This window comes from Anabrus simplex, chromosome 6 (assembly GCF_040414725.1).
Source record: "Anabrus simplex isolate iqAnaSimp1 chromosome 6, ASM4041472v1, whole genome shotgun sequence".
Lineage (NCBI taxonomy): Eukaryota > Metazoa > Arthropoda > Insecta > Orthoptera > Tettigoniidae > Anabrus > Anabrus simplex.
Genome location: NC_090270.1, coordinates 76,608,820 through 76,636,597, shown reverse-complemented (window position 1 = coordinate 76,636,597; position 27,778 = coordinate 76,608,820). Strand labels below are relative to the sequence as shown.

Genomic DNA, 27,778 nt, shown 5'->3' with positions numbered 1-27,778 from the left:
GCACTATAGATGTGGGTATGGAGGAGAATAGAACGAGTGAAATGGGAAGACCGGGTAAGGAATGAGGAGGTATTATGAAGAGTTGGAGAAGAACGAAGTATGTTACAAACCATTAGAAGGAGAAAAATGAACTGGATCGGACATTGTTTGAGGAGGGACTGTTTACTGAAAGAAGGAATAGAAGGAATGGTGAAAGGCAAACGAGGAAGAGGAAGGAAAAAATATCAAATGTTGGACAATATCCAAGGAAATAAATATTCGGACATGAAAAACTTGGCGCAGGACAGGCAACAGTGGAAGAGGTTCATCCCATGACAAGACCTGCCATAAGGCAGAATACCTAGATAGATATATATAAATCAGGCAAATGTTAGGCTCATGTCGTATTGTTTCCTATTATTTCCTTATTTCAAATCAGGCAAATGTTAGGCTCGTGCCATATAATTAAGGCCTTAACACACACTAAAGAACTTCCGAGGTGAGATAAGGTAATGAAAAATTTAAGACTTCAAAGGGATTTTTTATGTGTTATATTTCTGTATTGTTCTGTTTTTTGGTGTCATGAGCAATAGTGTGGAATTTCTCAATAATATACAACAGGTCCCATGATAATACGCGCAGTCGATCACCCACTATACTGTTTTAACCGAAAGCTTGCAACACCCAGGTTGCATACTAAAACGTTGGCGGATTCCTAGCAATGTCAGAGCAAAGGGCAGGTGGATGTATATGGGTTAATAGGAGACAAGAGCTTGATATAGCATCAAATAAAAGTGTATTCGAGAGGTGTGTAAATAGTATCTTAAAGATAAGTTGATGTGAAGGGATTATACCGCCATCTTGACCCACGACGACTTGGCTATGAACATGGACATTCTCATGGTTTTCGATTTGGACAGTTATTAGTAGGATGTGTACCTGATCTTGTTATATTTTATTATGAAAGTTAAATAGTCTGTTGGCAGTGCAAGTGAAATTTGCTCAGTGTAGCTGTATCTTGTGCTTCGTAATAAAAAAAATATTAAAAATAAATAAATAAATTAATTAATTAATTAATTCACGATGTGTGTTCTCCCAGTATGGTAGTGTAGTAAGCGAGACTGAATCAAGGTGGAGTAAAACTAATGCAGTAAGCTCACAGTTGTGATCAACAGTATTATGTAAGAAGAAAGTCAGCTCCCAGACCAAACTATCTTTACACTGGTCTGTTTTCAGACCAACTTTGCTTTATGGGAGTGAAAGCTGGGTGGACTCAGGACATCTTACTCATCAGCTAGAAGTAACAGACAGAAAAGTAGCGAAAATGATTGGTGGTACAAACAACTGGGAACAATGGCAGGAGGGTACTCGGAATGAGGAAATAATGGCTAAGTTCGGAATGAACTTGATGGATGAAGCTGTTTGCATAAACTGGCTTTGGTGGTGGGATCATGTAAGACGAATGAATGAGGATAGGTTACCTAGGAAAATAATGGACTCTGTTATGGAGGGTAAGAGGGGTAGAGGGAGACCAAGACGACGATGCTTGGACTCAGTTTCCAACGATTTAAAGATAAGAGGTATTGTACCGGGGACAGCGGTACAGAACTAAGTCCCCGCAATTAAAACTTAAATTTCACGCGCTACGTGCCGGCTCAGCAGCAGGAGACAACCGGGGACAGCGAGCAACCTGTGCGTGTGACGTAGAGCAGGTTGACGTCACAGCCTGCCTCTGCGTGACACAGAGAGAGCCTACGTCAGGATGGAATGTTCGAAAATTTTCTTCAGCTAATAACTTCCCTCACAGTAATAATTGGGTAAAATCAACTACATCATCATGTAGCCCCATATTTTATCTCTATTCCTACTAGGTTTGGTAAAAATCCGGCAAGAGACAACGAAGTTGTTGAGCGAAATGTAAAGGCATATTTTGGCTTGGATAGTGTATAAATTGAGAGCTGCTTCCCTCAGCAGAACAGTGTATGTCACAGTGTGTGTGGAGTTCGTGCAGCGAGCAGCGGGCGGTCGGCTCGTGGGGACCGCGACGCTACGCGAGTGATAGTCTCATTTCGCCGAGTTAAAGACTTAAAACTCCACAGTACTGAGTTCGGACTTATAAGAATTTCAATGCTCCGCGAGCGATAATCTCATTTCGCCGAGTTCAAGACTTAAACTCCACATTCGAACTTTATAAATATTTCCGCAAGTTGCATTTTGCCGAGTCTCCGACTTAACTTTGTAACACTGTGTGTGGACTTGAAAATTTTCCGTGATTCACGAGTGATAGAATCTAGCCTCGTTTAAGACTGATTTAAACTTTAATGGAGATTTATTCAGACAGATGTTTGAAACTTACATTTCTTACACCAGAGATAGCTGAGATAAGCTGACAAAAGTTTAATCCTAGATGAAAATGGAAAATAAAATATCTTAAATATAATATTTACAGAAAGTAAAAAAAATGTAATGAAAAGATTATGTCATACCTCAAAACAATGATATGAATAAAGCTGTCGATGGTCCATACCTTTTTCTTTTTCAATTTGCTTTACATTGCACTGACACAGATAAGTCTTAGGGAGACGTGGGATAGGAAAGGGCTAGGAGTGGGAAGGAAGCAGCTATGTCCTTAGTTACGGTACAGCCCCAACGGTTCATGTCTTAGTTCACTGTTTCTTATAAATGGCTATTCTTGAGACCAATCTTGAAAGATACAATGCTACAGTGCAATCTTCAGTCGAGTTGCAAGTTATTCCCTGTGCTGTGTCTGGGTAAGTGGATGATGTAACAGCTGCCTGACCCATACAGCTTGCCCAGTGATGTCATGGTCTCAGCTAGTCTGCGGTAAGCTTTTGCACAGCACGATTGCTTGTTATACAGCAGTAATTGATCAGTTTACTGTATGCCAAGGATTCTGAATTAAATGTTGAATACCGTATTTTTGTGTAAAGTACAATTTTAAAAGCAATTCGCACCAAAATTTTAAAAATTCATGAGGCTTAACCACAGTGAGTAAATCAGAATATCATCACAAGCTACAATATTTGTCTACAGGCTGGGGGAGACCATTTTTAAACACCTACTGTAATGGGGTAATTTTTATTGCTTTTCAATCTGATTATCCATTGACTGAAGTTGGTGGGTTTTCTATGGGCATACAGAAATGCTGGAATGCTCTAATTTACCAACACGCAGCATGCAGGATGGATCGCAGCCCTTCCGGAACTCGCCCTCTATGACTCAGGACAAATGTTCTATTTTGGAAGTTTTCTTATTTCTGTCGGAGGCTCACTCATAATAGTGTAGTTTAAACATTAATATTTACGGTAGTTCAAGATACAGGCATTACAAAACATAAAAGTTAAAAATTCCAATACATGATGATGTATTTGAAATGTCTGCGATAAGAATGCATGTTTAGAACCGGCATACAACATATATACATATAAATAATCAAGTTGAAGTGGTTTGAACACACGATAAAAGGTCAGGAGAGAAATATGAAGATAGCTCTTGTGGAAACAATGGCTAGAAAGAGGGTTAGAATGTGAGTTAGAGAGTAGCTCGGGGATGAATTTGATCCCACTGCAGTCCAGTGTTGATAGATTTACCTTAAATACATTATTTTGACACCTCAGTACTTCAAGAACTGTACAAGTAGTTAGTGAGACATCAAATCATCATCATCATTACTGATCTAGAATATGCATAGAGTTTCAAAAGCATACTTGGGCCGGTGAATGTGAAAATATTTCTAGACAACACTTGCGACAACAGTGTTCTATATCTCATGTTAAAGAAGGAAAAATGTTTCTAGCACAACAGTCTGACCTCTGTCATCAGGTGATGCAACAGTGTTACCATCTTAAGGTGCTAAAATCACCGAGCCACATGGCTAACACTTTATGTCTGGCAGAGTGGCTCAGACGGTTAAGGCGCTGGCCTTCTGACCCCAACGTGGCAGGTTCGATCCTGGCTCAGTCCGGTGGTATTTGAAGGTGCTCAAATACGTCAGCCTCGTGTCGGTAGATTTACTGGCACGTAAAAGAACTCCCACAGGACTAAATTCCGGCACCTCGGCGTCTCCGAAGACCGAAAAATTAGTTAGTGGGACATAAAGCAAATAACATTATTATTATTATTATTATTATTATTATTATTATTATTATTATTATTATTATTATTATTATTATTATTATTATTATTATAACACTTTATGTAGCTCTGGACTCCTGCATGGTAGCATGCTGTGTAAGGTATTGTTTTATTCATCTAAGGGGGTTCTATGCATATACAGCAAAAAAAAAAGTTCAAATAGAAGATATTTTGATAAAATAATGACGTGAAGAAGTGAGAAACTTCCTTCCTTTCGTACAGTCTTGACATATGCACAATAAATGGCTTCAAATTATTGAAAATGCATTTGAGAGAATAAAGCAGCTTGTCAGAATGCACTACTAGAGCCCTAGCCAAGCAATCTGCTGCCCCAAGGGTAGAAAATGATTTGCTACACATGGTCCTAAAGTTGCAAAAATTTATTTAGTATTACGAAATGTCAACAAGAAAATTCTGAATTGTTTTTTATTATTTATCTCTTAGAGTGAGGACATTTTGATGCACAAAAAAAAATAGCTTTGAATTAATGAACATATGACACATACAGACTGAACTGCTAAAGTCTACCTTCTCTGAGAAGAAATAAAAAATAAAAACTTTCGTATCTCTCATTCACCCTCCAAAACACGCTTCCAGTCCGTTTCTGTGCAAGGCCTAGTCATTTAATTCCCAGATTGTATGGAGCATTGTTATCATTGTAAACAGTACTGCCATGCTATAATGAGTCTATGTGCTGAAAATCAGCTTGTTTTGTGCATCACAAGTGATGCTGCACTTGCATTTGTATCTATGTACTACATGCTCTCTGCGAATAATTAAATGAAGGGTTTAAGTGAACAGCATGTTTGAATCAAATTCTTCTTCAAGCAAGGAAAAAGAGCTTCAGAATGATAGGAAATGCTGAAGACTGCTTTAGGGGAGCAGGCTATAGGGCATTCCTGAACATTTGAGTGGTTTTCCCACTTTAAGAGGAGCAGCTCCAACACCAGAAATGATTGCAAAAGTGTGTCGGATTATCCGCAAAGACAGACCAAGAGTTATTGGAGGTTTCTATGTTGAAGTGTTGAAACATCTATGGGAGGATGTGAGGAAAAAGAGACCAGATCAGTGGTGTGTTGACAATGTATCTGCCCATTTGCTCTCCTGACTCTAAGGTATTCCACTCCTCCTTATTCGCCCAACCTTACACTCTGCCACTTCTATTCCCAGAACTGAAAATGAAGTTGAAAAGTAAAGATTTCAGATCGTGGAGGAAATTCAAACAATAGCAGTCTATTTTGAACCTGCTCCAAGAAAATGACTTTCTGTAATGCTTCCATTCATGGCAACATCACTGGAATCAATGGCTAGTCTCAAAAGAGGACTGCTTTGAAGATGATGAGGTCCAATAATAACATCAAAGGTACACAATGTCAATGTGTTCCTATCTTTCTACATATATGACTTGATTTGACGCTTGGTTGTTCCTTTCTGATGCTTACATTATCCCGTAAGATACACAATGAACAATTTACGATATCAGTCTGGGAATTTATTGACTTGACCTCGTATAACCTCACATTTCAATGTTTATCAGCAAAATTTAATTTTAAACAGAAGATTGTAGTAAAATTAGCTGTAACAACTTTATAAATAATGTTTATACTCTAATAAAAATGTCTACACCTATTTATACATACATTGTAAAAGATTACCCATATTTTTAAAAATTGGCATTTCAAGTGGGATAAACACACCGAGGCGATTATGATTCTAAACTTAAAAAGAAAGATGGGAGGTGGTTTTTTTTTTTTCTTTTTACATACCTTAATAAATTTCTGTATGTTCCCCTTTAATGCCACAGCACATATCGAAAATCAGTTTCTTGCCTTGTACAATGCAGCATGTCTGGAGTGACAGTTGTGATGGCAGCAGTGATCCTTTGCCTGAGATGCACTAAATCATGTATATACTCACCATAAACAAAGCTCTTAATTTTTCCCAGAAAAAGTCCATTGGAGTGAGATAGGGGCTTCTAAGCGGCCAGGGAATAGGGCTATCTTTGGCAATCCAACCATTCGGAAACTGAGCATTCAGTGCATTGTGTACATTTGCTTTGAAATGTGGTGGCACCCCATCTCGCATGAAAAATAACATGGACACTGGTTTCTTGTTCAATTTGTAGTATCTGAGGGTAAGCAAATGTCTTGAGCATATTCCAATACACGTCCCCAATGAGCTTTCTGCTGAACAGTCCACATCATACTGGCCTCATTCACAGCACACATGCAGACATGCTATTCATACGGCAGATAACATCACCCAGTCAAGGTGAAGCAACAACTACTCAGCAGCAAATTGAAAAACTCCTATCTTTCTTCTTCAATTTAAGACCATAATCTCTTCAATATGTTTATCCTACTTGAAACAGCAATTTTTTAAAATATGGGTATTCTTTTTCAATCACCCCGTATAGATACTAATGTGAACAGATAAATTCATCACCTTCTCTTCTATAGTGCCAGCAGTCACAAGCCGATAAATAGTGACTCGGTTCTTTTGCCCAATACGCCAAGCTCGCTCCCTTGCCTGAGTATCAGTTGCTGGGTTCCAGTCAGGATCATAAATTACAACACGATCAGCACCAGTCAAGTTCACTCCAAGTCCACCGACCCGTGTAGTAAGAAGGAAAACAAAATAGGACGTATCCTAGAGATAGAAGATTTTCATTATCAAATCACTTCATCTATCAAAACAAAGGCAAAACTGTAAGTCTTGAAAAGAAAACAATCTAAAACAAAAATTATCAAAGAAGTTATACAACAGACCGTGTTTAGTAAAATACAAAAGAAACTATGAATCATGTTATTCTTTCATTCATATTTACTCAGCATGGTACATCACACATGTTTTCCAATTTCCCCATTTCAAACTTAAATCATATTTACTATGGTCATCTGATGAGAAGTCGCATGTATGCGGGGTAAGGGATGCGGAGGGTAAGCATGGCTGCTGCGCATGCGCTAATCGCAAGTCTCAAGGCCTGACAAGAAACATCTGTTCCATCCGTGGTGATTCTTGTGAATTAAGATGCTGCTATGAAGTTTCAAACTGGTAGCGCAATTCGCTTTAGTTACACATTTACTGTAACTACTGCATAATGAACAGTTTAATAATGAACACGCATCTCTTTCAGAGAGTTTGCCCTGTTTAGCACGACTAATGTTTGTAGTTACTCGTGTCGTACCTGCAAGCTGCCGCCACTTCTCGTGAGATGCAGATAGTAGTACTGTATGGTTTATAGTTTACCCTTCCAGGACCCTCACCAGAAAGTTATCAACTTGAATAATGATATGCGGGAAGGGAAGTTCTTGGCTTGTCTGTTAGGTCATCAGCCCAGAGGCTGGTTGTATCTTCAAACAGTACCATCGAAGGTATGAGGTTATAGAGTAAGATTACAAAATGTTGCTGTTTTCTGGGGACAGTCCCCAGAAATCATTCTTATATCCCTGTTTTTAATCAATTCCAAAATTGCCCTCAATTTCAAATATGATTTTTAAAATTATTGGCATTAAGATCAGAGATGATTATCACTGGTTATTTAGCAATATACATTCATATTATTTGAAAACATCCAAGTGTTATGCTTTGTTTTGTCCTGCAGTATAGTTTAAGCAATGTATTCACTTTCAAGGGTCCCAGATGCACAATTTTTCTGACCGGGCATCACACCTTAACCTGAAGGCCTTCAGGCTGAGCAGCAATCGCTTGGTAGGCCAAGATCCAACAGTCCTGTGGCACCATGGAGTCAGTTTTGGTTTAGTTTCAACAGTCAAGACATGCCATAGTAAGAATAATATATGGTCTGTAAGTATATTAATATTTTAATTTTATTGACATCAGAGTAATGATACGGATGGCGGTGGAGATCATTAGTGCTGAACTCATTTAATCATCATGAAATAATTTAATTCTTAATTTATTCCATACTTGATATATTTTTCTTACAAAATAGAAAAAATGTAACTTATAGGTTTAAATATTGAGAATAATGGCCTAGAGATGTTTTCAATGTTTTCAATAGTCACATCCCCATGGTCTAGGGGGTAGCGAGTTTGCTACTTACCCGGAGACCCAGATTGGATCAACAGTCAGGTCATGGAATTTACCAGAATCTGAGGGTTGGTTCAAAGTCTGCTCAGCCTACGTGAGAAATGAGAAGCTAGCTGACGGTGAGATAGCGGCCCTGGTCTAGAAAGCCAAGAATAATGGCTGAGAGACTTTGTTGCGCTGACCACGCATCTCAATGCAACCTGAAGAGCCATGCTTACCAATGTACACTGCTTGTAGAGAAACACACCTTTAATTTTATGTCCCTTTGTAGCCCGGCTCTCGAAAGCTGACTCAGCACTTTCCTCAGCTTGTGAATGTCTATCAAGCTCCGTCGGTCATGATTTCCTAACTTTCTTTTACATTTAATGTTGTAAAACTGGATGAAAGCTTTTCAGAAAACTGCTCTGCTGAACTTAGAAAAGAGTTATTTGATAACAGTAAAATCTTACAAGAGTTGATATTTGTAACCGCACCTCCCATATAGAAAAAAATACACCCAAGCCTTTGTATTTTGTATCTACATATGCCATCTCATTTGAAATATCTGTGGGTAACTGTAACCATTCCTCAAGAGCACCTCTGACCATCATATCAGCATCACTAATAAACTTACTTGGAATTTTATTTGGTGGTGTTGAATGTAATGGGTATATTAGACTCAAGTATATTTGAGGTGTCATGGTGACTAATTTCTGATCGTCTTGAAGTAGGGATATGAAATGAGTAGTTCATGATTAGTTTTTAGAATGTTGTGGTAGCAGAATTAAAGACAATTTCATCTGGAAAGTTAATGTCTAGGTAACAAACTGTTTCTTTTCCTTTTAGACCAGTTATTTTATTTCCAGGGAAAACTTCACTGCTACAGGAACGTTATTTTATTATTAGAAAAATGTGAATTACAAAAAGAATATGCCAAGCACAAGGTACGGTAAACAGATTCTGAATTAGCAGTAGTAAAAATAGCCAAAGAAGCACCTATTCCATTCCATTCAACAGAGAGAAATTCAAAAATTTGCTGCCAAATATTATTTCACTATATATGAATATGTTATTACATCCACCTGTTGCCATTTCATGATGGACGCAGTATTTTTGTATCCATCTGTTGGCACAGGCCAGAGCAAAGTGTAGCTTCCACCAAAGTCCCAGTCTCATCCATGGCTGTGACAATATGGAAGCTCCTGGGGTATGGCTGGTGCTGAGTAATGACATTTGGAGCACAACTAGTGTCTGAGTATTATGAAAGGTGTTGCTCACAGGATCAGTCGTGCTGCAGTAACACCGACTGGCCCAGTGAGGAAAGCAATGACAAACTACCTCACTCCTCATCTTGCCTAGTACGCCTCATTTGGGCTCTGCCATTGGTTTTTGCGGTTTGCCTATAACTGCATAGCCTTTGGTGGTGCTATTTGAGGATCCAACTAGCCTCTGAGCTAATGAGCTAACAGACAGACATGTTATTATAATGTACACTCTTTCCCATTATATAAATGAATTCATCAATTTACATACCTGATTGAACTTTGTAATGAGAGGCTGCCGAGCACTTATTGATGTGGCACCATCTAGCTTTAAATATTTGTAGTTTTGTTTCTGAACAAATGCCTCCATAATGGCCAGCATCTAGAAACAATCAGGATGTTTAATGGTATAACATCCAAAAAAGGCAACATTACACATACAAATTTACACACAACTAATCCATACCTGACAGCCTTGAGTGAATAACAGTACCCGATGACCCTGCTTTTTCCAAATCTTTAGCAGAGATTCCACAACAATCATCTTGCCTGATTTTTTCCAATGGCCAAACCTCTCCTCCTCTGGAATGTCTTCTTCCTTATCCTGTGGACAGTTAAAACATATATTTAGCTGTAATAAAGCAGTCTGCAAAAATGAACAGGTATGGTTGTTATTACCCTGCAACTAACAAAAGAACCTGCGCAAAGCATACTTCTCCGCACATTCTCTCCGAGTGGACGTCTGACATCATAGGGAGTAGTGGAGGGGGTCACATGCTGCCTGGCCACCGTACTGTGCACACTGTGAAGCGCGGTTACACAAGAGTTTCGCTCTCACTTCTGTATCCGTTTTAGCACTCTTGTTTTTTTGTCAGTTTTATTCGCATTTCTTTCTTTAGTTGTATTAATTATAGTCCTATAACTCCTTCGCGTGTAGCGTGTACTGTATTGGTAAATGTTTTTATGTATATAGTGTTGAACAGTGTTACCTAGCGACCTTCAAGGGTCGTTACTCATTACGGAGCACATTAAGCAGGTGAATAAACTAAATTCTTGACTGTGTAAAAAACAGAATTAGAAGTATCGGCAGTTGCGCAACTGGTATGCCAACACACACATCTAAAGCCGCTCAGCAGCGAAATAATTGACGGCAGCCCAGTCTTTCAGCTACATAGTGTTGTGTACCATGTTATTCTAGTGAGAGTGTCATTTAAATGTACAGTAGTTACGGCTGCTACTTCGAAGTCTGGTAGCAAATCTAGACAGCCTGTAAGGGGACAAGGCAGAGAAATAGTATATAACGTAGCTGCTCACTTACGAGAACAGAAAACAGATCATAAATTGAATTATAATGTAGTGGCTTCAACAAGTGAAGCAACAGGGGTTTCAAAGTCACTGGTGAAACATATTTTAGCGAAAGGGAAGACGTCTATGGCCAAGGGTCATTTGCATTTTTCTACACCTGATGGCAAGAAAACAGTCCACAAGAAAAGGATCGAAATAGACGACTTCACAAAAGATGTGATACGTCGGAAAATAAGCGAATTTTACGTGATGAAAAAACTGTACCTACACTGGACAAATTGAAGCGTGTGTTAAAATCGGAAAAGATACTTGACTGTAGCAGAGAGTATCTTCGACGGTTATTTTGTGTTGTTCATATTATGTCCTCTGTGTGTACGCTTATTGGAAAAGTATACTTTTATTTTTTATTTTTAAAAATATGGTTTACAGCTTGGGTATTGTAAGTAGTTCCATTTAACTCAAAGCTTAATACTTTTGGCCACTTTACATTTACTTTCGTTCTTTTAACGGCATTGCGTTTCCGGCTTTAATGAAAGAATAACCTCAATCGATCAGCCTGACTGCAGCTACTTGCAGTATGTGTTAACGGCAGCTTGACAGCCAGTTGCGCCAGTTGCGCATGTGCTTGTCCTTGATTCGTCGGGTAACATCGGGATGAACCGGAACAAGTTGCAAGAACCGAAGTAGCCGAGGGTTCTTTTGTTTGTTGTCGGTTAATAGAAACTCTTTTTCTTATTTAACAAGTTAAAGACTTTCTCACTGGTCTTCATTTCTATCCAGGATATTCAAAGCATGCGTCTACACAAGAACATTTTTTAAAGCTTCAATCCACCTCTCCAACAAATAACTGAGCATCCAGCCTTCAAAACCATATAGAAGGGCAAGGAAAATATAGCATCGCAACATCCAAACTCGGAGTTGAAAGCTGAGATCTCTACTGGTGAACAGGGCCCTAATGCTGTTGAACAATTTTTTGGCTTGCCCGATCCTGGATACCGTATTTACTCGTGTATTTAGACCTCCTCACATATTGGACCCCTTGGCTTTTTGAGACAAAAAAAATGACAATAAATAAATCTTGCATACAAGGACACACCCCCCCCCCCCCCCCCCCCCCGACATAATTCACAGAGAAGAACGACGATTCTACTTCGAAGCGGGTACAAGTCTTACTGCAGCTCCGATACATCACACAAATTTGTGAATAGTTTCATCCATAAGACCCGCGAAATGAAAACATGCATCAAAGGCACGTGGTACATCTATGTTTCTTAGTTAAGAAATGTCACCTCCGTTGCATAGGCCTACTGCAGCTCTGATGACGTTGCACAAATAGGTGAATAGTTTCGTGTCCGACCTGCACATTGCAAGCACGCATCAGTCATGCTGTAGTATGTCTGTTTTTTTGTAGTTAAAAATGTCCGCCAGCATAATTGTTACCGGATTAGCTGTCGTTCGTGGGGGCCTGAGTTTGATTCCTGATACTGTACTGCCACAGATTTAAGAATGGCAGGAATGTTGATATGCGGTAAAAATGGTACGTGCAATTCCCCTCCATTGGGGGCATGCCTAAAAAGAGCTGCACCACCTCAGGATGAGGAAACGAGTTTACTTTGGTTAAGAAATATTCATGGTAGTTGCTATTAATAGTCCACAGCAGGCGAGATCATTAACAAAGTGATCGTTTAATATCTTCAAACTCGGGCCAATATAGCCTACATAATTTTTTGAGAGAAGTAGGTTTAAAATGCGATAAAAACAATCCAATCATAACGACTGTTTTACTCGCCAATGTACCTAACAAACAAGAATAATAATGTTCTTGACTGTATGTCCCCACTAACTACTTTTACAATTTTTGGAGAAACGAAATAAAACATACTATGTGTTAATAAAAAAAATATGGAGACAACGAACATACAAAATTAAACATTATTACAATAAAACACATTACTGCCACACCTGTAGTAGATACCATAAATGTGGCAAGCTTTCTTGTTATTTATTTTTATTCTTTACATCGTGGAACTTCCAGCGATATCCGGGCACTTAATAGCATACCTAACCTAAACAATGTGGTCTCTATCTCAATTACAGCTGTTTAGGTAAATCCTGTTGTGATAAATGTAGAGAACAAGCATGAAATAAACTTAAAAATGAAGGTCTGGCCTTCAACAGGCGCAGTTATCAAAAGAATGCTTCCAGTCACTATGTATCGGAAGTACAACTCGTAACATATGCTAATTATCAGCTGGTGGGTTGGCATGCTTTCTACAGCATGGCTTTATTCGGAAGGAGTGGCTTCTGCTACACATACACCAACTGGGAATATCACAGACCATCTCCAGAAACCATCTGCAAATAGAATCTCACTGTTTGTACTCTACAGTCAGGAACAAAAATATTTTTAAAAGTTTCAAAAAGATAGGATTTGAATACTCTCGATTGCCGTGAAGATGACGTCATTTGGTACGACGTCACGCCGGTAGCAGGGAAGTTTGCAGCACAAGACGAAGATGATTCAAATGCAAGCAGTGATCAGGTTTACTGTGTGGTAGGCCCACTGCTTAACCGACAGAGACAAATGACTGGTCATTACATCCTTTCGCATTAATATTGCCTAATACGATAACCTCATCCCTTTTCTCTACGTGGTCAAGTATGAAGTGAGACGAATCTTCGTTGCAAGTTTTTACAACCGAATGCCCTTCCTGACGTCAACCTCATCAGAAGGTTAATGAGATGAAACGAATGACGTTATATAAGAGTAACTGAAACTGACTGACTACTTTATATGTAGGCCTAAAAGTCATGTGTTCACCATTTATTCTTTTTAAATTTAGAAATACTGCCTTCCTACAAAAATAGCCAGTAAAACTCAGAATAAATTCATAAGTTTTTTAAACAATGGTGTTGAATGTTTACATGTAAAATTTATAGCTCTTTATAACCTAGAAGTCATGGGTTCACTGTACAAAATTTGAGGTTATCGCATATTTGAACCCACTCTTACTTTTCTTGGCTGTAAATGTGGAAGAAAAGGCTGTTTAATACTTGAGTAAATATGGTATTTCATTCTTGGGAATGCAATACTCATTCACTATAGTTCCAATGTATTTGAAAGATGATAAGAGTAATCACTATAAAAATATTGAATTATTAAAAATTCTGCATGTTGATTATATCCAGGGAGTAAAAATGAAGCCTTTGTTTTAGATTGTGCAATAATTACCTAGAATGTACTAAAAGGGTTGAGGCATTAGAGGGAAAGAGAATAAAATGGTAACAATCGTGTAACATGGTGATGTTATGTTTCATGTTCTACTGATAGGAAATATTATCCTAATAAGCTTTGTTGTCTGCCTATCATAGGATACGAATGATGAAATGAACTCTGAGACCATAACACCTAGCCTCCACAGAAGGCCCGCAAAACATATACAAAATAATTCACTCACCAAATCAAGGGAGCATTCTTATGAAACTCGCATCATCAAACTACCAGATCAGCTATTACCAATGCCTTGAGAAGGGATTCAACATCTATACAGGTGCATAGGCTTCCTTATGTTTCCGCTGATAGAAATCAACATGCAGATATCATCACATTTAAGCCGAACTCTTCTCTTGTATACATCACCGATCTTACTATCAAGTTCAAGACACATTAAAATCAGCCTCAGGAAGTTGATGCCACCTAAAAGAACATAATTATATGAACCAACTACAGTGAAACCTCGTTAGTGTGTTCCTCATTAACACGTTTGCCCGCTTAGCACGTTGTCAATTGGAAGTCCCGATTCTCATTCGCTATTACCGCTTAGTACGATCACATTTTCTCTAGCCCTGAAAATGTTATTTGTCATCCCTTGTGAAACAAACGTGATTTCCAACTCAGGTAAGATTCGTCACCACAGTTGTATGATAACGGAAAAAGGCTTTTAACTTCCTGAACTTCACAGGATAAGTTGCACGTTCGGGGAGCAAGCTGTTAGCCACAGGAATGTTCAATTTTGCTTGTCAGTCAGCAGCAAGATTGCTGAATAACACAGTAAGTCTATTTGTGCTTGTATTTTTGCATTCCATTCACAAGTTCGAAATTTATTTTGTGTTGAGTGGTACAGTGAAATACAGCGAATATTTATCACATGATAAGGTAGCCTATATCTGGATTAGGAACATATAAACATACCTATCACATCAAGAATTTTCGCTATTACCGCTTACTACAAGTACGATCACATTTTTCCTAGCCCTGAAAATGTTATTTGTCATCCCTTGTGAAAGAAACATGATTTACATCTCAGGTAAGAGCTGTCGCCACAGTTGCGTGATTACGGAAAAAGTGAGCCTATTTGTGCTTGAATTCCATTCACAAGTTAGAAATTTATTTTTTGTTGAGTGGTACAGTGAAGATTTTTCACCTGATATGGTAGCCTATATCTGGATTAAGAACATAATCGTGTAAAATCGTGTAAAATTGACTAGTGTGGTGCACATTTTAGGTATGGATACAGAAAAAGTGAAATTCCTTTCTAATGAAGACAACATTAAAATCTTTCAGAAAGTGGACTGGCAACCACATCTTTAAGCGCAAAGAGGTCACGAATGTTGAACTCGGACCTTTGAGTTTCGACTCAATCTATTCGACTTGGTCGAAACTTTTCAAAATGGCAACCAAAGTCATTCTGTCGCAGTCGTACATGACTGAGTATAACCTCCAGTTCATTGTCTAAGAGTGTAACCAGAAAATAATGTTTTATAACCCACTGCTCTGAAATAAAAGGCTTCTACCAACATTCATTTTAGAAAGAGTGCGATCTCTAATAATACTTGGATATTTTCATTGGCCCCCGTGCATATGTTTTCATATACTGTATGTTGTTTGGTGTTTTTCACACCGTTCAGTGCACTTGGTATTTTAAAAGCCCCAGCAGGAAAGGTTTTCATATTTGTTCTCTACACACCTTTTTAATACTTTCCTCTCATCTTGAAAAACTGCAGATACTATAGTTTTCACTGAACCCGCGGATACACAACGTAAAACGCCTTCATGACGGAAAAAAATCGTATCTAGTGTTCCCATATCCCTGCTGGATAGCTTTTATTCGTATATTCAGTAGTATGTATTCTCGCTTAACACGTTCATTTTTGTTGTCCCCTGCAGAAACGTCTTAACGAAGTTTAATTGTATTTTGAGAAAAATACGTACTATCTTGGATCAAAGACTGTGATTGAGTAAATGACAGCAGCCTATCCCTAAATATATTGCCAATTTTTGTAAACAGTTTGGAACCACTAGAGCCTTCATAAATACACTTGTCAATACACTTGAATCTATAGATTCCTCCAACAGATTTTCTAAATCCGGAATCTACACAGTCAAGTGTATTGACTGCAGCATCTCTTACGTGGGACAAACACGACACAGCTTCACAATCAGATATTCAGAGCACGCCAACGCAGTAAAATATAACAAGTTTTCTGCTATAAGCCAACACATTCAAGACTCTACTCATAAGTTCAGACATAGAACATGATTTTAAGATACTTCAAATAGCAAACAAAGCGCCAATCATGAACATTGTCGAAAATTGTTTCATTCATTGCGATCAATATTTCAACCCTAACTATAATTTAAATGAAATTTCCGAGAAATCTAATATTCTTTTCAATCTCTTAATTAAATGGTTAAAAAATATTAGACTGCCTAGAAACAACTCGATCTTTCAAACCATACGCAATATTTATCCTCATCATTTACCCCCGCTACCACATCCTTCCGCTCTACCTTACTCCCTGACAGTTGCTCCGCCTCTACCCCTCCCTGCCCCTCTCCTCCCCTCTGCCTCACCCTTAACCTCAGGATTGCATCCATCAGTCCAGCTCTGACCGCCGATCAAACAGGCTGCTCAAAGTGAGTTCGTTTCTAGTCATTTCTCGCCATTTCTAGAAATTTCTTTTTAGTCCTTTCCTTCCTATCTTTTGCCTAATTTGGCTTTTAACCCTTTGGCACTCAGCCTATATGCAGGAGTTTGCTCGAAGACACTCAGACTAATTTCTGTTATTTTCCAAACCAAATTACAAAAATTCAACACGTAAAGAGTTTAACACACATTAAAATAAAATAAATCACACTAATACAGGAAACTATGAGAATTTCAGAAATGAATATACCTAGGACGTATTGTTATTGGTAAAGCCAAAAAAATTATTAAATTTTGAAAATAAATTAAAAATTTTTAATTTTTATTTTCAATTACTGAAATATCAGACATTATTGTGTCTTCCTTCTTTACTCTTAGACGTGAAAGAAAGAACATTTAATTCTGAATAATTTGATATCAATATGATGTGTGTGCTGCAATTCATTCATGAAGCATGGCACATAGTTATTCACTGTACATGTAACGGTCATCGATGTCAGGTCCTCGTGGTCCGATGCACGGTGAGCAGCTGTGACTGTGTCATTTCCCACATAATGCGAATCACTTTCGGCAAAAGAAGGTCATTATTACTGTCTGAATCATCTGAAAATTCCAGAATATCGGCCTCATTCGGCCTTGAATATGGCCTAGACATTACGACAAAAAGATGATGCAAGCACGTGCAACAACGAAGTTATGAAATGAAGTAAAATTATAGTTTGTGAAGTACAGCGAACACACGATATACCAAAGAAACGAAATATACTCTAAACTAAACTCATATCAAGATCAAATTGTTGTATTCATACGCCAACCAAATCAGATCCACGCAATAACAACTTCAAATAACCACAACATAAACATTCGCGGTCAACAGATTTCATTTGTCGAAAACAAAAATTTTGTAGGGTTGGTGGATATATCTGTAGAGTAAAACGCAAATTCAACGCTTTAAGGTACTGTCACGATCAACTGTTACGATTTAACAGCCACGCAAATGACGAAAATCCCTAAATAGGACACAGCTGATGTATCGGCGCTGTGAGCTTTCTCGCCATAACCTCTGCGCACTGAGTGCGAAAGGGTTAATTTCTTCTCCAGTTTGCAAAACCTCATATTGAAGTGAGAATTAATTCTTTCGGTCTAACCAAGTTCATCACATGTACGTTTATTTTACAGAACCAAACCACAGATCAAACAAAGTGTTAACTTCACATGACATTAAACTCTGCAGCATAATTTCAACAAGATCAAAGAACTAAAGACATATACAAGCTGGACAAACCACCATGTGTATACAACAACAGAGTCATCGTCATTTTAAAAGTATTTTATACTGAAATGCTATATCATCATGTACCTTATTTTATTTAATATTCATCTATGCAGGTGTTACAGTGTGTTTTAAAAAGTTGTTTTAAAGTTGCATTGTGTTTGCCTGATTTGACTCGTTAGCTGATGATGACACAAGTTTAGTGCCGAAACTAGTACCTCATGTGAACGACATGTGATTCATTCACATTAATAAATGTCTTTGTATTGAATAGGAGGACCCCTATTAATTTCAATTATTGTAAACTTCAGTCTGCCAAAACTATCAACAGATTGAAGAACCTCACAGTAATAAATTAAGTATAAATTGAAGTAAAATGGCTTCCATTACAAACAAACAAACAAACAAACAAACAAACAAAACAAACAGCAGGCAGATAAACATATAAATACAGTAGACAGAATGCATTTTCACTTATATATATTGTAGATCTTAAAGTGGTCAGAGCCGATCTACACTAAGAATTATAATGGCCTGAATCATCTATTCCAAGAATATTTGCAATTTCCCAAGTATTTTTGAAATTTGAAGTCAGTTATGATACATTTTAAAATCAATGTTATTTGACATGTCTTCAATCGTTAACAATTATCCTGAATGTGACAGACTTGTCTTTAAGAACTTGTAAATGTCAATGAACTGTGCCTGTATATATTTCCAACAGATTTAATAAGGATTCTGATCTATAGAATGATAGGATCATTAAATTATCTATGCTGCTGGAGTCCACAAATTACACAGTAGTGAAGGTATATGGACACAGGTTGGATGTAGTGCTCAAGAGAAGGAACAATTCTGTCAAGATCTAGAAGATATAATTGATGAAGAAAATGTCATCATCATTGGGGACTTAAATGCACAAGTTGAGACAGACAGACTTGGTTATGAGGAAATCATTGGACCACTTAGGTTTGGGAACAGAAATGCAGAAGGCAAACAACTGCTTCATTTGTGCAGAAGAAATGGATTGATCATCAAAAATACCTTCCTCCAAAAACAAGACAGCCACAAGATAAGATATAGCTGGAGTGGAAAACATAAGTCTCTCATCAACTATATCATCACTAACAAAGGAGGAGGGAAATATGTAACTGATGTCAAAGTTATCCCCAGTGAGAGTATGGACAGTGATCATAGATTATTGATTGCAGACCTAAATCATGTGGCTAACACAACCCCGAAGAAAGGAAAAAGAAAACCTAAAGTGAAGACTTCGAAATTAGAAGAAGCCAAGCTGAAGGAAGAATATAAAATAAGGATACAGAGACACTTACCAAAAGGGGAAATGAATACAGTAAAAGAAGAATGTAAAATTTTTAAAGATACTTTGGTGGGTGAAGCTAAAGACCTATGTGGAGTAACAGGATCGACCATGAAAGAAAAAGAGACACCTTGGTGGAATGACAGAGTCAGATTGGCTATAAAAGAGAGAAATTGGGCAAAAAAGATGCTGGACAAAGAAAAGCAAAGAGATGCACAAAATCCAGGTGGCCAAGAAATTACTAAACTACAGGAACTATACAGGGCAAAAAATACTTACAGCTAAGAGGATAGTAAAAGAAGAGAAAGAGAAAAAATGAAATGAGTTTGTGGAAAAATTGGAAGAGGACAACAGAGCAAACAAGAAACTTCTTTACAGAGTAATTAAAAACAAGCAAAATAACCTTAAAGACATCAAGGCAATAGAGCAAGACAATGGATCAGTAGTACGAGAGGAAGATGGAATCAGGAGAGAATTCAAGACCTCCTTTGACAAGCTGCTGAATGGAGAGGCATCAAATGTAATTCAAAACAGAGAAGAATCTGGAAAAAGTGAAAAGCCCAGTAAAAATATGGAGCCACCAATCAAACATGGCTGGAGATAAAGAAGAGCCTTAAAAGTACGAAGAAAGGGAAAGCTGCAGGAATAGATGAGTTAAGTGTGGACATGTTGAGAGCAGGAGAAACCCCAACAATCCAATGGCTATATAGACTCCTAAATGTAGTATGGCATCAAAATACCATCCCAGAAGACTGGAAGAAAGGTATAATTGTACTTATATTCAAGAAAGGCAGCAGACGGAAATGTACCAACTACCGTGGCATCACTCTACTCTCTCATGGACTAAAAATTCTGAAAAAAATTATAGAGGATAGATTATGAGAAATTGTAGAACCACTTTTAGAAGAGGAACAATATGGCTTTAGGCCTGGAAGATCAACAACAGATCCTATATTTGCTGTCAGGATGCTAATGGAAAAATATTGGGAAAAAGAGAAGCCTTTATATCTACTGTTCCTTGACAGTGAAAAGGCCTATGACAGCATAGCAAGGGAGCTTATTTGGGTGTGCCTGAGAAAGCTCAAAGTTTGAGACAGTAATTTCAAAAGTTAAGGTGCTTTACGAGAAAACCAGAAGCTGTGTACAAGTTGGTTCTGGACTGTCAGACAGGTTTGAGACAAAAAGGGGAGTACAACAAGGTAGTGCTTTGTCTTCCCTATTATTTATCATTGTAATGGATAACATATTAAAGGCAATAAAAGAAAAGGGGCAACAAGACTTAAAAGCATTTGCATTTGCAGATGGTGTAGTGATTTGGGGTAACTCAGAGAAAGGTGGAAGAGAGACTGCAGGGGTGGAGTCAGGAGTTTGAGAGATATGGATTGAACATCAACGAGGTTGAAACGGTGATGTTGAAGGTACAGAAGGGTGACAATCGGCCAGAAATCATGCTAAATGGCACTAAGCTGGACAGTGTCACAGAATCAAAGTACTTGGGTACTATAATGTCCAAGGATAACTTGGCTAAATATGAAGTAAACATTCGAATCAGCAAAGCAATACATATTTACCTCCAAGTAAGACAGCTACTATGGGATAAACAAGTGCCACCCAAAACCAAGATGACACTGTATAAAGCATACTACACCCCTATCCTCACATACAGCCTGAAAACCGCTACATTAACAAGAAAGGACAACTCGAAACTCCAAGCAGAAGAAATGAAGTTCCTACGCACAATGATCCAGAAGACCAGGAGGGATAAAATCAGGAATGAAAAAGTCAGAGAAGACATAGGACTAGAAGACTCCTTACTCCAGAAGGCAAGACTGAAGTGGTTTGGTCATGTAAAAAGAATGAGTGCCAATAATCTGCAAGAAAGGAGTATTAAAGAGAAATAAGGGGGAAGCGACCCGTGGGCAGACCTAGAGAAAAATGGACAGACTTAGTGAAGAAGGATGTAGAGGAGAGAGGTCAGGACTGGCAGCATACTGTGAACGAAGAATGGTTCATGGACCGAACAAAATGGAAGGGGATCGTATACCACACCTGGGAAACTGGAGTTGGTCAACGATGATGATGATGATGATGATGATCTATGTACATTCCTTCATACACATAACACTGATAATTTGAAGCTGATTAATTCAAAATCCAGTCTAATTTAAAAACTCCTAGTTCTAGGAGGCTCAAGATTTGGTTCTGAGTATTATCTATGATCCTTTATTTAAAAAGCCAATTAATCATAATTCAATGGTCAATGCTGATCATGTTACCTACCAAAATAGATATTTAATTATCTTTTAAAAATCTAATAGTATCATCAGTGTCACAGTTTTGCTCTGTTTGGTCGCAGTCAAAGTACGCACCGTCAATTGCAGTTTGGTCGCACTGTCTTTCCAACAACTAAAAAACCATCTTGAGCTCCTTCTTGTATTTTTGCATTGAGAAGTGGCCAAGTATAAGTATTCTTAAAAAATGCTGAGTAAGAAACAAGAAATTTTAAGAAGAGAATAAAGGACAAGGATGAAAACCTCAATTCTCAAGAGCTAATGGAGTGGTTTAGATATGCTCTTGATAAAATTATCAATACTAATGGTGACATTATACAAAGGTGGGGGCATAAGTCATGCCAATTTGTGTTTTTTTCTGCATGAATGCAGCATCTACCGTAAAAATGGAAATATACAGATCGGAGTGGGGAGTGTAAGTTGCTGTGAAAGGTATGAAGAATGCCAAGTAGGTTTACCAGGTGTAGGATATAAAGCGAGAAAACTGTCAGCCATGAAATGCTTGTGCTACATAATGTTTATTCTCAGAGAGCACAGTAATCCTTACGGTAAACCCTCAAACTAGGCCCCTCGATTGTCCACAACACGTCGCCAATGATGCGGGAGATGTCGGACACCAGTTGCCTCATCATGTGCGAATTTTACAATCTCATGTTTCACAGCGTTTTGTGTACCAAACCATCTATACACAAATTGGGGACGAGGTCAAAATCACACCAAGACAGGTCAGGCGAGTATGGCAGGTGTTTCAGTACTTCCCATCCCCAGCGCTGAAGATGCTTCCATACAGCCTCTGCTGCATGCAGTCTGGTGTTGTCATGGAGAAAGATGACATTATCGAGAAGATCCAGGCCTTTGACCTTAACGACATGAAGTAACTGTCTCTGCAGGAAGGTTCTGTAGTACATTGTTGCCACTGTTGTGTAATGTAGAACAAAGTGGCACGCAATCATGCATCTGTTGTCAGTAGCCACAATGACCAACTGTACAACATGCAGTTATCACAATGAACACAAAAACACATATCGTATTCACGCGAATAATCCCCACATATTTTTAAAAAGAATTTGAGGCCCAAAATTGGGGCGTGGGTTTTATTTGCGGCAAGGTTGGCAACATGCTCCTGGTTCATGTAGTTTTCTATGTTGGGTGTACAGTTATGCTTTGTGTAACCGCAAATGGAAGAAAACTGCCCCTATATGTCGTACTTAAACGGGAAGAAAATTCAGACTTTCATTTCAAAACTGCCTTCATATGTATAAAAAGTAGTATTTTACAGAGTAGTTTAAATTTGAATTTTATCAGCGTTATGATAGAATGCGTCTTCCGGAAAGTGCAGGGGTAGCTTTCCGCACTTTCACTTGCTTCGGTGTGTCTACAATGTGTTTCATAGTTGCTAAGTTTGAGTGAAATCGTAATTTATTTGCATTTGACATTTTAAGGAATGCCACATCACGTAGCAGGCAGTATGCGGAGAAGCAGAATCCATGAACACTAGCGATGCCAACAGTTGGCAAAAAAGCGTGGCTAATAATTATTATCAATTCGTACGAACCGAACAATATTGTCAATGCCGATGAAACTGCCCATTTCTTTTAATGACAAGATCAAGGAACTTATAGTTTTAAAGGAGACGGGGTCACTCTAGTGTGTTGCAACGCAAATAGAAGCTAAAGACTTCCTCCCCTTGCCATAGGAAAGTTCAACAAGCCACAATATTTCCGTGCAAGTACAAGGCATCTAAAAATGCATACATTAAAGTAATCCAAAAAATAAGGTACTTGGACAGGGGAGCCAGTATAATTTGCCATCGTCTTTGAATATTGTTTTTTTTCTTTTGTTGCATGAGGTTATGTTTGCCAGTGACTTATCCAAGTGCTTTATTTGAATAATGTAAGTTCACCTTGTTGGATACATTTTGGAAATAGTTTTTTTCCATGGCATTTGAAGGATTTAAACTCTGAATCAATGTGATTGCATGCATTAATGGGTCTTAGAATACTTTGTGACGCAGCAAGGTTTGGCATTTCCGAATTACAAGAGAAATGGCATGGCGGGAAATCGTACAAGGATAGAGTCACAGTCCTGTGTTGTAATGCAGATGGAAGTGAGAGACTTCCTTCCCTCGTCATAGGAATATTTGATAAGCCAAGATGTTTTACGGGCATCGAGTACTTTTCGTGCAAATACAAGGCATCTAGAATGTATTACAGTACAGTAATCCAGTGAATAAAACACTTGCACAGAGGAGCCAGGATAGATTTCTCGTCGTCTTCCAACCACTTTTTTCTTTCATTGCACGAGGTTATGTCTGCTAGCAAGTTATCCAATTGCATAATTTGAATACTGCAAAATGTGCCTTGTTGGATACAGTTCAGAAATAGCTTTTTTCATGGCATTTGAACGGTTTAAACTGTGAATCAATGTTAATTGCTTGCAGTAACGGGTCTTAGAATATTTTGTGACGCAGCAAGGATTGGCATTTCTGAATTACAAGTTGGTGGTTAATTCGAAATCATGTTATTTGCAGTCACATTTTTGCGTCCCTATGACTTCAAATTAACAAGATTTTACTGTATCGCAAAACTAACAAACAATTTCGCAGATGTGTCCGTTTCAAGGGTTTACATTGCACAAAAAGAATTATCCACCACTGGTCGTGTTACTATCCGAGTAAAAAGAGACCAGGTGTGAGAAGTGTTTTATCACAAGATATTAGAATCATTCCGTATTGACGGGTTTCACTTCAATGATGTATTGAATTTGGAGGATACACTCAATTTTTTACCTTTGTAAAGTAAAAAGCAGTGTTTTAGTCGTGGAGTGCGACGAATTTGTAAGTAATTTAGGAGAGGATTCTAGTGATGCAAGAGACAAAGAATCTTCCGATCTACAGCGAATCGATCGAGACTATTGCAAGTTCAGATTAATGTAATATCTGTCATGTAAGAAGGTCTACTTGCTAATTTTCATGGCAAATATATTTTATAGTAGTTTTCATCATCTCAGATATGTTCAAGCAAAGTAGCTATATCCGTCATGTTCATATTTGTGTAAATACCACGAGGAACTCGAGGAGTAATATGAAATGTTTGTTTACGCCTACGTTACTCTTTCATAGGAAGGAATTTTAGTTCCTTTCATTTTTTCAAAATGGTCCTTCCTAAAATTAGAGTACAGAGATTATTCAACGGCGGGGATTATTCGCGTAAATACGGTACACTCGCATAATGTTCTTTGCCTCTGAAGCCAAAAATAACTAGCTCCTTGACCAACACTGCCCATCATCATGCCCAATGGACTCATATCCAAGTGCCTGGGCACTGGGGGGGGAACCAAACACATACTCTCTCTGAAATTTTCAAGAGGAAGAAGTTTATTCACATTTCCATGCTGTAATGATGTCTGTACCAGACTATTTTTAGTAGTGTGCATGCCATCGGAAATACACAGTAAAATAGAAGTTAGGTATATTCCTTATTGTATAATTTGTAATTTCTACCTATAATTTAAATTCACCAGATTCCTGTAACACATTCCAGAAGATTGCCATCTCGTACTGAAGAACTGAAATGATACATAGCACGTTCACAGAATGTGTCCAAGGTTTCCGATTTATGCCTCGTGTTGCCTACAGTGCTCCAACAGAAAGCTCGCCCAAGCTGGGTGTCAGTGACCTTTACTGCCATGGTGAGAGTTTTCGCGCTTTATGTCGTGCATTATTTGCTGGTTACACACAAAGGCAAACAGTGTTTTTCTTCTTTCACCTACACTCTCCAAGCATAGTTTTTAAATTGACTGGTGAAGTTTTCTCCTATGATTAAGACTGTGTTATAGAGAGTCTTTTAAACCACTCCTTAGGATCATATATATTTAGTGAGAAAAGAAAAGACCTACTCCAGAATTAAGACTCGAAAACTGCATCACATGGAGGTTTCAAAAAACATTTCAATGTACCATGGTAATGCCACAAGTTGTCACAAGTAGTCAAAATACTGGAGAGAATAATAGAAAGGAGGATGAAAGGAAGGGTGGAAAGGAATTTAGAAGAGCAGTATGGCTTTCGACAGAGCAGGTCAACGATAGACCCTACATTTACCCTGAGATAACTGACGGAAAAACAATGGGAATATGGAAAAGAACTGGTGATGGTATTTGTAACGGACTCTTCACTTCACCGGCAACTACTGTTATCAACCTCGCCACGCACATAACCTTTTTCTACAATTAATATGGACTTACCTTCATCTGGATACACACCGCATTTTCTCTTCAACTGGAACTTGCATACTTAGGTGGATTTGCACACATCATACCTTGCACGAACTTTGCTCTATCCACCTTTACGAGCGACGATAAACTAACCTCCTTTTCGCTGCCTGACGTCATGTGACATCGCCCGCTTTGTCACGCATGCTCCACTAACTTCTGGAATATTCCAGACATATCTCTCATTATTCCACACTATAAATTCCCGGCCTTCCTCTGAATGTGTTGAGATGGACTTTGGCCTGTGTGGAGGGAAGGACCTTTAACGTCATCTCCGTCTTTAGCAACATATGCCCTGGACTCTCCATTTTTTTTTGGGCAGAACTACTTGGTTCAAGATGAGGTATGACAAACTAAAAATGTCCTTATTGTAAATAATGCTGTGTTGCATTTGGAGCTATTTTCTTTGCAAATTCTAACTGGGAGCAGTGCATTTCCAGGCCGAGATTTTGCTTGGATTTTCAATTTCTATGTCTCTATTGACTATCCAGTGACTATTTGCTTTCCAAATGTGCGTGTGGTATATCCGCAACTCTGCGACTCCTATACACTCTTGTGGTTAATTAGTGCTTCTCCATTTATGTTTTGGTAGACTTTGAGACTGTTTCATTATAGTATACCGTGACTTACGCCAGTATGACAACGTTTGTTTGTGTCGATTCGGGTGATAATTGTAGAGGTGGCAACTTTCATATGACATTAGACTTTGCTTAGTGACTTCATGTTGGTATACTTCAATCTGGTAACTGCGAACATTCTTTTCTTATTCTCGTTGTTCAACATTTTTCTTTAAACTGTATTCATCCCTTTCTTGTCCATCCCTTTCCTCTCCTGGCCCATTCTCTTATTTGCTTTCATTTTCTTCGATATTTTACTCTTGATGTAACAATTTGTATTACTTGTGGTTGGGAAAATTCCGTATTTGTACAGACTTCTATTCTTCTAATATTGTAAGACCTTGATTAATTCTTCTAATATATGTATATTTCCAAATTTTATCTTGGTTTCTCATCTATTTTCACCTGTCATGTCCCTTATTTCTCCTGCCATTTCCTTTTAGTTTTTTTTTTGAATATTATCTAGCATAGTTTCCACTGCGCTATCTGTGTTTATTCTGCAATGTTTATTTGGAGAACCCTGTTTACCACGGCCTCAACTTGGCATTTTTCTCATTGCGTAACTTTATTCCCTACCGTTTGAAAGCACTCGGTGTCATCGATACTTTGGATTTCCCTTGGCTGGATTTATGAATAAATATATATATATATATGCATATACCCCCATAAAGGGGTTACACATGGTAGCAGAGTACAAAGTCGCAGATTACTACTACTCTAAATCTTCACCCTGTTACGGCCTTAGTTCTTTTGTTTCTTTCTTCTGAGGTTTAGTGTTTTTTCTCGCTAGACTCTGCTTTTCTTTTTGTCATCTCTTTCAACATGGCTTATTTTTCTGATAATTTTTCTCCTTATCCTTCAGACACTTCGGACATTTCGTTTGATCCCCATTTCAATTTTTCTGCTCCAAATCCTTTTACTAATATGTCTTACAATCCTTTTCTCCCTTGTAATTCTGATCTTACTTCCACGTCTAGTACTCTTACTACTACTGTTTCTTCTAGTTCATCCTCTGAACCTTTACCAACCCTGCCTCAACCTAACACTCCTCTCTATCCTGATCTTTCTCTTTTTACTGCTGAATCCAAACTTCCACTTAATCAAGCACCTCCGCCTTCTCCCAATAAAACTCAATCAGCACAGCATTACTCTTCCGATTTGCGCACTCCACCACCATCCCCTTCTCAGCAATATTTTTATGAATCTCCATATCATCACACCCCTTCTTCACATCAACCACTTAATTTCCATATTTTGACTAAATGTCTTGATCAGGTACCCCTCATTCAGTCTACTGATCCTGATACTTTGACACAGTGGCTTTTTTTAGTTCGCAAATTTCTACAG

General features: G+C 38.2%; 1 protein-coding gene across 1 annotated transcript in view; it reads right to left on the bottom strand.

Annotated features, from left to right (window-relative positions):
* Nucleotides 1-27,778, bottom strand: part of LOC136876136 (DNA excision repair protein ERCC-6) — a 194,830-nt gene that overhangs the window by 49,401 nt on the left and 117,651 nt on the right. Inside the window, exons 14-16 of the mRNA XM_067149837.2 lie at nt 9,895-10,032; nt 9,700-9,810; nt 6,580-6,783 (exon numbers count right to left, since the gene is read on the bottom strand). Of these exons, the coding sequence (XP_067005938.2) occupies nt 6,580-6,783; nt 9,700-9,810; nt 9,895-10,032 (453 nt within the window). The remainder of the gene's footprint in view (nt 1-6,579; nt 6,784-9,699; nt 9,811-9,894; nt 10,033-27,778) is intronic.